Source organism: Maniola hyperantus, chromosome 9, assembly GCF_902806685.2.
Source record: "Maniola hyperantus chromosome 9, iAphHyp1.2, whole genome shotgun sequence".
In the NCBI taxonomy this organism is placed as follows: Eukaryota; Metazoa; Arthropoda; class Insecta; order Lepidoptera; family Nymphalidae; genus Maniola; species Maniola hyperantus.
The window spans coordinates 9,222,433-9,233,877 of NC_048544.1; the positions used below are offsets into that span (position 1 = coordinate 9,222,433).

Here is an 11,445-nt window from a genome sequence, read left to right on the forward strand (position 1 = left end):
TAACTTACTGAGAGAATTATTAAGTGCGAGTTGATTATTCTTTTACATAGGTAGGTACTAGATTGAAGTTTATTAAACAGTATTTTAAATTAAAACTAAATAAGTATGTCTGATATTTCGCTTGAATCCCAAAATTATCGTGTCGTAGCCTTAAGGGGCCCGGGCTGCCCCGGGTTCCCCTACCTAGTAGGTAGAAGAAACGTAAAATTCATAGGTGAAACCTGTGGGTTTTTTTATTGCAGTTTTCTATTAATTCTATTTTAAATTAACGCGTAGTGCCATCTATTGAGGTTGCTAAAAACAAGGCAGTTACGCTAACAGCGTCATCTGTTACTAGTTAATACATCTGAATATATTTTTGATTTAGAAAGTGATTCTTGAGTTTTATACTAGATGGAGCTTTATACTGGATGAATCAAAAATTCAATGTCGCAGGGAAATGAAGAGATCCGTGTTTCAAATCCTAGAAATAAAAGAAGGCCCGCTATACCTAATAATTTTTATTCGATTATAGGTCGACATCAGGATTGAGGAGTTGGGATCCAAAGTTCAATGATGTAGTATATGCTTGCTTACCTCAAATAATATTGCATCATCCGCAGTTCATGAATCATTATAGTTTAGGATTGCTATACCCTACCTCATCAGGGTTGAGGAGATGGGACTTGGAGTCCAAGCATGAAGTCGTTGCTTGGTACCCACACTATTAATTCACTGAGAACATTTCCTGAATCTTGATAACTTAGGCGGGCAGTAACCGTGCAGCATCAGAATTGTGGAGTTGGATCCAGAATCTCTTGATTAAAAAAATTGCAAAACGGTCCAGAAACCTCGACAAAAATCGGTGCACATACATAAAAAACGGGCCAAATTGAGAACCACGTCTCCTTATTTGGAAGTCTGCAGAGAAAATACTTCGAAATTTAGAAAGAGGTGGCGGTTTTGTAGAGGGTCGTCTGTCGCTGAGACTGATAATACGTCACAAGGTATGAGTGACAGAGACAACGCTCTTACGCTGGCCCTTGCTTTACACTTTTCTCTGAATAATATCGAGGACTTTTTAAACTCTGAGGAAGATGGTATCACATTTACAGACTTTTTCCGATTGTACTGACGGGGAGGGGTAGAAAAGATAATAAAACAATTGAACTTCCCAAAATAAACTTTTATTTTGTTGTATCAAAACAGTAACACACAAAATTCATATACTTATTCGCTTATATTCTAAATGCCTTCAATATATTTTATTAAAATCACTCTAATATTGTAAATATTTCATTTGAATCAGCTGCTTGATTGCGTAAAACCTGCATCAATCATTATTATCAGTCTCAATCGTTGTAATTGGCTGAATTTGTGCTATTGTTGTTTCAACAATGCATTGTAGCCAATAGTGAGCAAGCGTAAACCAATCAGAGGTGATTGCGATCGTGACATTGTAGCTGTCATTCTACCGCAATCGAGCGGCTGATATGATATGTAGTGCATAATACCATAAGTATCATAGTACGTATAGTCTGCAACAGGTTGAAATGGCAATCGGGGTATAAAGTGGGGGGACGCCTCGCACGTCACCCGCGCTCGCCCGCACCGGGTTAGCGCGGGGGTTGTGCGGGTGTGCGAGACGTTCCCTCCCCGATTGCCATCTCGACCTGTCGCGTACTATACATAACACAGGCATCTCATACATATTGGCGCAGAGTCGAGGCGCAGCGACGCATACTTTTTAAAAAGTTTCAAAGTAAACTAAACTTTAACTCCGCCGCGTAAAGTAAACATTGGTTTGACACACAGCGCCAATATGCCTTGATAAAAACTGCTACCAATTTCAGAGTCCGCATTGTATACTAACAAGTTTTCATTAGCTCGCCATACTGACTTTAAAAATACACAAAAAGGACTACAGTACGCGGCAGAAAATAATGTACATCGACCTTTAGAAGGAGATAGCGGATTTGTAGAGCATTGTCTCTGTCGTTGAGACCGACAAAACGTTATATAGGTATGACTGACAGAGACAACGCTCGACTCTAAAAAAGCCGAAATGTCATTCTGATGGCCTATGTACATTACTTTCTGCCGCGTACTTTACAGTAGTTTTCAGTCTTACATGAAGTCCTTAAAAATATTATTTATTTAGGACAATTAAATATCACGGAATAAGCAAGTTTTTACTATTTTCAACACACACAAGAACCACAACTTAACCTAAGAAAAGTTATTAATATCTTTTGTTTATCACATTATTTTATACATCGTGTTTTTATTTTTTAATGTATATAGTCATGCCTACTAACGTAGGCCGTCATTTAAATATTATTATATTAATAAATAAAATTGAACTTTTTGAAATTTATTAGTATAGTTCATTTTTAGTTTCTTATATATTTTATTTACGCATGAAATTGCACGAAGATGAAAATCAACATTTTCTTAAAACAGCAGATGTTCCAAGGATCTAAACTCATAACTTTCAAAATAAATATTATATTTTTTGCTTTTCGGGGATAAATTATGTAAAGAGGAGCCTTGTTTTAGATCTGGGTCAGTAAGAAATAGATTGTTCAGCAAGAAGTGTAGCCTTAAGTAGAAGTTCCAGCTTGTTGCCTTCCCTCTGAGCGCAAGCGATTTCCCCGTGCAAAAATCACTCGAGTACCGCTACGAAGTGCAACTCGGGCTCATGGCTCGCAAGCTCTTCCATGTGTTCTTTCTTTACGCACAAGCCGTTGAGTTGCGACTGAAGTGCAGTTACGTCGAGTATTGCGTGTGAGTTATGCGATTTGTTGGACACATTGAATAGAATGAATAAAGATCTGCTGACCTAGAACGCCGTGTACAATAAATGACTAGCCTTATGTGAGTAAAGTCTAAGCCCAAGCTTGAGTGTTGCCTTCCCTCTGCGCGCGAGCGATTTCCCCGCGCAGGAGTCGCTCGTGAGTAGCCGCGGCGCGCAACTCCGCCTCACGGCTCGCGTACTCCTCCATTTGCTCCTTCTGTACGCGCAGACCGTTGAGTTGCGATTGCAGCGCAGTTATCGTCGAGTATTGCGTGTTTTTCAACTAGAATCAAGAAAAAAATAATTAATATTTTCTTACGGTTTTGACGCCGTAAGGTTAAGACATAGGTTAAGATAGATAGTAGCTTGAGCTACGAACACAAAGTATGTGAATTATTTCTAAAAGAGTCTCAATCATAAATTCGATAATATTGGTTTAATCATAGACCGAACTCCCAGTTGAGTTCCATATTATGCAAAATATGCAGACTGTATTAGTTAGTAAAGCACTCTCTCTGTTACGTAATCCCATACAAATGATAGAGACAAAAATCTCAGTGGGCGTTAACCATCTTGAGTCACCGAATTGGTTGGTGTCTCAAAATGGCTAGCGCCTCCTGAGATTTTTGTCTCTATCATTTGTACGGGATTACGTAACAGGGAGCGAGCGCTTTACAAACTACTTTCCGCGGACAGAGTATAGGCAAGCGCGCTCCATTTTAGGCTGCATCATCACTTGCCAGCAAGTCTGATTGCAGCCAAGCCCTGCTGCAAGCTATAAATTTAAAAAAACCAACCTGTGTCTCTCTCTCCCTAGCGCGCACTTCCTGATGGAAGCTGTCCATTTGTTGGAGGATTTCCTCTCGTTCCAGAACGTTCGCCTTCTGCAGTTGAATGTTGGCTTCTAGTTTATCTTCTACTTGTCTCTTGAGGGTGTCTATAACTTCTTTCATAAGGATGCCACGAGCTTCGCGTTCCTTTGCCCACAACTGAAATATTGAACAAGATTTATAACATAACAGGGTACTTCCCGTTGACCTACAATCATGAAATTTGGCAGGTCGGTAAGTCTTATAGCATAAGTAAAGGAAAAAATCCGAAAAATGTGAATTTGTGGTTATGAACAAACAATTAGTATTTTCAACTTTCAAAGTAAGATAGGATAAGAATAAGGTATCATTAGAAGGGACTTTATCTGTAGATTCTCATTTATTTTTATGCATAATAGTTTTTTGATTTATCGTGCAAAATGTCGCAAAAATACAACTGTAGTACGGATCCCTCGGTGCGCGAGTCTGACTCGCACGTGGCCGGTTTTTTGGTATTGTATAGTCGAGTGAGCACCTGTTTGTCTAGGACACTTGAAGAGTAATTTTGGGTCTTGCTGGTGCAGCAAGTCAATGGATTCATTATAAGATCTCACCTTGTCTTGTTTCTCGTTTATCTGTCTCGCTTCGCCGTCATACATCGTTTCGATGTTCTTTTGTCTCTGTCGCTCCCTTTCTCTGTGCTCTTCGAGTGCACGTAACGCCTCGTCCAATACTCGCTTGTGATTGGCGCATTTCTCGCGATCGAATTCGTATTCCTGAAAATGTATCACAAATTTTATGCGACAGTGTTTGTTTGTTGGTTTTTAAACTAAAAGAATTTCAAATAAAAAAATTAAAGTCAAAGGAGGATGGCAAATGGGTTATCATTGAATACGTCTTTTAAAATCAGTTAGGTTTTCTGAACCATTGTTCTGGATAAATGATTTTTTAGTGGTTTCTTTGCTTAAATTTTATTGAATAAAAAACATTACCTTTAACACACTCTTCCAAATCCTATCTAGCATTTTAAGTTCCAATTCAATCTCATTTAAGACCGATATAACTTTTCTTTTCAGTTTGTACTTATGCAGGCCCATGTTGACTATATGTGCGTCTCTTTCTGCCACAAGCTTCAGATGTTCCCTCTCCCTTTCACTTGATAGAAGTTGTAGCTCTTGCAAGATCAGTCTTTCTTTCTCTTCTTGCTTTCGAAGTTTTTTGACTATTGTTTCCTTTTCGCTTAATTCTGCTATTTGACCTTCTAAGCTGCTTCGAAGTTCCTGTAAGATATTAAAATCCGTACTTATCCATACTAATATTATAACTACGAAAGTCATGAATTACCTTTTCACGGCTTAGCCTGTCTGTTACCTTTTCACGGCTTAACTGCTAAACCGATTTTGACTAACTTTTGGCACCGAAGACGAATACAGGACAGTTTTTATACCGAAAAATAGTTCCTACGTAATTTCATTGCGACATATCATAATTCATAACACAGTAATGGAACTTCGTACTCAATCGACGGAGACGTCTAGATAAAACAATCTACAGGTCTACGGGGTACGGATGTCTACGAGGTGACAGAAAGCGGTAGAATTAGTAAGAATTTAAAGTTTTAATTATTTTTCAATGAATCCGTTGTTTGGTCAAGGCCACGCCAACCAAACCAGCTCGTCCACAAATATCAAAGGCGTTGTCTCACTTAATGTATTTACACTGTGGTAAATACATTCTGTAATCGCACTTCGTAGTCGGTTAGCACTCAAAGCTAGCGCGCACTAGTTTTTTTCCCCGCAAAATGTGTGAACTATAGAACAATATGGAAGCGCTCGCACTGCGGAATTAATTACGCACCGGAATTTGATACATTTAAATTCAAATTTACGGATTTTACAACGCACCGCAACTCACCGCACCGTAGTATGCGCGCTAACTCTTAGCAGTCATTCAGATTAGATGATTAAAAAATGGACCCCTAGAATTATTCTCTACGCTGAGGTAAAATATCGAAAACATGCTAGAGAGAATAGAAGTTGGATACCTTCATTTGAAGTTCCTTTTCCCTCAGTCTTTCTTCTTCAATTAGTATCTGTTGTCGCAACGCCTCGTCTCTCTCTTGCAGGACTTTTCGCGTATGTTCTTCTTCTTTCTTCTTTTGCATCTCTTTTTCAACTATTTGTTCCATCCTATACATACGCAAAAAATGAAAATTATCAAAAAGTGTCTAATCTGTTACATAAAACTGAGGCCACAGCGATGCGTTTTGGGTTGCAGCGCCGTGAACACCGCCGTTGCTGTGGATTTGAGTATTGAGTGCCACACACGTTGTCGCCTTTCCCGCCTTGTCTCAACGCATTGTGTGGCATGCCGCATGGTACAATGATTTATATGAAAGATGACGCAGCGGCACCGCCCAAGCGCAGCACCGCCATCGTAACGCATCGTATAGCTTCATCCTTACCAAGCTGATTTCAGCCTTCCATTCGCTATATACGAGCTAGCAGCCCTTAGCTCCGGCTGTCGCAGTCTCCATGCATGGTACAGCTTCAATTCCGCCTCTTGTTTCCGCATCTGCTCCTCTTTCTCCACAATGCCTTGGTTGATCGCTTGCAGGGTCGATGTTGGGACTTTGTTGAGATACGATCTGTCAAAAAGATTTTTTTGATTCTTAGTGCTTTTCGCGTTCGACAATTAACACACATTGCTGTGATTGAATGTTCACAAAGAAATCTTAGAACTAGGAAAAATTGAATTAGAAGAGTTTAGGCCATAGTTTGCCATGCTGGCATAGATTGGCAGGCTTCACACAACCTTTGAGAGCAATATGGCGAATTCTCATGCAGGTTCGCTTAAAACGCACATAACTCCGAAAAGTAAGAGGTGCATGCCTGGGACCTATCATAAACCCCCAACCTCTCGAGGCTGACGTTCTTTCTGTACAGGCGATGGGTTGACCGTGATAACAGAAAATTGATGAAGTGAGAACACGCACTAAGCCTTAGAGCCAACGCAGACCGAGTGCAGCAGGCGTAGAGTAGCAGCGCGGCCAGTCCAAGCGCAGCGTGCCGAGTGTTGGCGAGTGCGCGGCTATAGGGTAACCAAATTATTTGCGAGAAACGGCTGGCTTGTCGAGCGTGAGCAGCGCGAGAAACCGCGTGTTTTAATCATAACAAATTGAACCATAATCTGTTAAACAAAAAAGCTTTAAGTAGCTAAAAAAAAGAACCTGTGCTCGACGCCCGCCAACCCACTTCATCTGTGAGCGTTGCCTGTGTGTTTCATATTGACTGAGTTTTTAATTTGTAATTTTTTTAAATTCTTATTCACAAAGATAATTAAAAGTATCATCCAGTGAAGGTCTTTTTTGGAATATCTCTGATATCTCACACTATACACATTGATAATAGCAATTTCTAACCAGATAAGAGTTTCAGGGGTTTCAATTAAGTAGGTAGATAAGATTATATTTATTTGAAAAAGTTCCAGAAAAAGCAACAAGGCTAGTACATTTCAAGTTTCAAAATAGGCCTTAATCTAAATATATAAAAGAAAAAGGTGACTGACTGACTGACTGACTGATCTATCAACGCACAGCTCAAACTACTGGACGGATCGGGCTGAAATTTGGCATGCAGATAGCTATTATGACGTAGTCATCCGCTAAGAAAGGATTTTTGAAAATTAAATCCCTAAAGGGGTAAAACAGGGTTTTGAAATTTGTGTGGTCTACGCGGACGAAGTCGCGGGATTAAGCTTGTTAGAAACTAAATAATTATCAAATCACATAATTTTAGAAGTTTATTCAAATTGACACACACAAACAAAGAGCTATTGGGTTACTCCTTCTTTCGTTCAGTTTCCACCATCGCGAATAATATGTACCTATTCAGATAGAGTATCTACAACATACATCATTATCATAATCAACCGATAGAGGTCCACTGCTGGTCATAGGTCTCTTCCACATAGGCTCCCTGTGATTATTCTGAAGTCGTCCATCCACTTAGTGGGGGTCTTCCAACGCTGCGCCTTCCGGGGCGAAGTCGCCATTTCAGAACCTTGAGACCCCAACGTCTATCGGTTTTCCGAACTATGTGCCCTGCCCATTGCCACTTCAGCTTCGCTACCCGTTGAGCTATGTTGGTTACTCTAGTTCTCCTGCAGATCTTCTCATTTCTGATATGATCATGTAGAGAAGCTTCGATAGACTACAACATACACCAAGGAGTAATGAAAAGAATGTACTATAAAATAGGATAACTTTTATTTGTTCTACATAACAAAGGTGTGTTATACCCATTTCTGTAGAACTTTGGTTGCGCGGCCAAAGCTTTAAGCTCCTGTTGGTACTGCATGTTCTCTTGGAACAGCATCAGTTCCAGTTTCTTGCGCCTCTCTTCCAGTTGTCTGAAAAGGAGTATGAAAGTTACATATACTTTCTCAATTTGATGATTTCATGAACTCTTTTAGTAAGTTAATTTATCTATCAAACTCAAACTCAAACTCAAATTATTTATTCAGAATTGGTAAAATTTTACGCTTCCTGATTGTCATTTGTAAGATGATATGATATAGTGGTGATAATTAATATGTACTTAAAACTAAAGCTACGAACTAAAGCTATCCATTTTAATCTTATATACTAGCTGATGCCCGCGACTTTGTAGACATGGACTCCCGTAGAAACTCTTTGATTTTCCAGTATAAAAAGTAGCCAGGTCCAGGTCATAAACTATACCCATGCAAAATATCACGTCGATCCGTTGCTCTGTTGCAACGTGATTGAAGGACAAACCAATAAACCAACAAACAAACACACTTTCGCATTTATAATATGGGTAGTGATGCAAAAGTGTCTGTTTGTCTGTCTGCTGGTAGTATAATAAATTAATAACCTAATTCAAACTAAGTTTACTTTTTGTAATACACTGAACACAGCTAATTACGCAAGTAAACTCATAGATTGAAACTAGATGATGCTTGCAACATTGTCTGCTTGGATTCAGGTTTTTAAAATCTTGTGAGAACTCTTTGATTTTACAGCACAAAAGTAGCCTATGTCCATCTTCGAGACAGACAGACACACTTAGACACAAACATACAGGGACATTTGAATAAAATAATTATACCTGTAGGCTCGCCGCCATTTAATTGTAAAGACTTTGCTCATTGAACATCGCGTCATCGTCCCCACCGTCATTGTGAGATTATAAAATGAGATGCGCAGTGTGTCACGAGACATTATTCGTTTGGCTTTGGCCAGAGTCGCTTCTCAGTGAATACTATGTGTGTCGTACTGTAGGTTTTATTATTATCATTGTCGTTGTGACCTAATGTGGTTTCAGTTGATTGAGGTTATACTACTAGGTTGTGAAAGGTTGCTGTGAGTGTGTTTTGGCGATCTAGACAGGTTGTTTATCGGGTGAGTCCTTTTGTATCGTTCCAATTTGTATTAGACAAACGTGATCGTTGTAGTTGATGTTAATTGAACTAATTGTGGTGTGCTAGGTTAGCTGGTTGGTCTGGGACCGGTATGGGGACATGGTGGAGCCGGTCGCTAGGTAGGGTTAGGTTTAGCTACGTTACGTTACGCTAGTGGTTTTCACGTGTGATAAGTGAGTATTAAAATCATTGTAATTGAAATTACTACCTTCTGATGTCGGCCATCCCCCTTGTTCTCCGACATCAGAAGTGGGATACACGATCTATGCCCACATTTTTGAAAATTATTCACACACTAGCTTCGATTTAAAAAAAAAAAAGGGGTTGTCTAAAAGGCGAGGTGGCCATTTAGATGATAAAAGGCGAGGTGGCCATTTTAGATGATAAAAGGCGAGGTGGCCATTTAGATGATAAAAGGCGAGGTGGCCATTTAGATGATAAACGGCGAGGTGGCTGTTTTGATGAGAAAAAGTTATGCGAAAAGTGTTCAATGACTATTAGTAGTTAGTCAGGATGGGCGAGCGGTAAAATGATTTTGTGGTTATGGTTTTGTCCTCACATACTTTGTAATACTTGGCGTACGAGGACGTACGCATGTCAGAATGGCCGTGTAGGCTCGCCGCCATTTAATTGTAAAGACTTTGCTCATTGAACATCGCGTCATCGTCCCCACCGTCATTGTGAGATTATAAAATGAGATGCGCAGTGTGTCACGAGACATTATTCGTTTGGCTTTGGCCAGAGTCGCTTCTCAGTGAATACTATGTGTGTCGTACTGTAGGTTTTATTATTATCATTGTCGTTGTGACCTAATGTGGTTTCAGTTGATTGAGGTTATACTACTAGGTTGTGAAAGGTTGCTGTGAGTGTGTTTTGGCGATCTAGACAGGTTGTTTATCGGGTGAGTCCTTTTGTATCGTTCCAATTTGTATTAGACAAACGTGATCGTTGTAGTTGATGTTAATTGAACTAATTGTGGTGTGCTAGGTTAGCTGGTTGGTCTGGGACCGGTATGGGGACATGGTGGAGCCGGTCGCTAGGTAGGGTTAGGTTTAGCTACGTTACGTTACGCTAGTGGTTTTCACGTGTGATAAGTGAGTATTAAAATGATTGTAATTGAAATTACTACCTTCTGATGTCGGCCATCCCCCTTGTTCTCCGACATACCTTTGATTATGTTATTAAATGCTAAACACACTTACGCAGCCCTTATCTTCTTTTCACTCAATAACTCTGCTTCTTTGTTAGCCCTTTCGTAGTAACCCTCTGTGGTCCACTGCTCATGATGCCTTGACTTGTTGGTGTTAAGCTCAAAGTAGCTAGCCACTTTCTTAAGCTCTTCTGCACGACGGAGCTCGTTGTCGCGCTTTTGAGCAGCTATAGCTTGGAGTTGCCATTGGGGTCTGATGTGCGACATGTTCTGAAATTAAGTTTAATATTTTTATTTCTATTGGCTTGGCTTTTGTGGGAATTTCGAAAAATCTGGCTATACTCCTTATCTACAACATAAAGAGTCTGGGCTAAGAGTTGATGAGTCAGGTCAGCGAGTTCAGATATTTTAGACTTTATTATATTTTAATAAATACTTTAAAACATTCATTGTTAAAGTAGAAACTCGGTCATTTTTTTTGGTAAAATTCTCTTGTTTGCATTCAAAATTGTCGGTTAGAAATAAATAATTATAACAATAATAACAATATTATTATTAAATAATTATAATAATAATAACAATGAACACATATCTTTTATGTAAGTTTTAAAAGCTCAGTCTGTTATCTGAATTTATAGAGAATGCGATCACGATGTGACTCACGAACACCTTAATTTAAAAATGAGTAATATTTGTAAAATCGATCACTAACCTCGGTTGACTGCACACAGTAAGGTCTTTACCAATTCTGGAGCCACATTTACTTCCGCGCATTACATGATTGCTCATAACAACGATGCTGAATTGGTCGGCATGAGGTCAGACAAGTAATTACCTATATTACATTTAGAGCATTTCCTTACATCAGTTATTGCTCTCAGACACGCAGTTGAACAAATTTGAGCACTTGCACTTTGCAGAAACATTTGTTGATAAAAATCACAGAGTACATTGAATATAGATAAAAATCACATAAAAATTAGGCGTTGCAAAATATTTTCAAAAGTGGCTGTCACTGGCTAGTGCAAGTGGCTGTCAGCTGTCACAACTAAATAGGCATAGGTAATAAATTACAGTCAGTCTCCGGATTAGTCTGTGAATTTCAGTGCGACAAGGCTATCTTGGCGCGTGGCAAAAATCTGAACTAACATTGCCGTCAAGTGCCCCCTTTGTTCTTGTATTTAATGATATTCTCTCTATGATTCAGCCTTTGTCATGCCTTTTTTCTCCAACAGCGCTCCCCTGTCAATGTCATTCACGTGCCA

At 39.4% G+C, this 11,445-nt stretch overlaps 1 protein-coding gene across 1 annotated transcript; it reads right to left on the reverse strand.

The window, feature by feature from the left end:
- Positions 1-1,157: 1,157 nt before the first annotated feature.
- Positions 1,158-11,193, reverse strand: LOC117984951 (trichoplein keratin filament-binding protein-like). The gene is made up of 9 exons (XM_034971629.2): positions 10,893-11,193; positions 10,233-10,450; positions 7,885-7,995; positions 6,050-6,232; positions 5,630-5,774; positions 4,578-4,865; positions 4,200-4,361; positions 3,574-3,765; positions 1,158-3,059 (listed from the first exon to the last, which is right to left on the reverse strand). The coding sequence occupies exons 2-9, from the start codon at positions 10,445-10,447 to the stop codon at positions 2,868-2,870; spliced, it is 1,488 nt and encodes a 495-aa protein (XP_034827520.1). The 5' UTR covers positions 10,448-10,450; positions 10,893-11,193; the 3' UTR covers positions 1,158-2,867.
- Between the last annotated feature and the right edge of the window lie 252 nt (positions 11,194-11,445).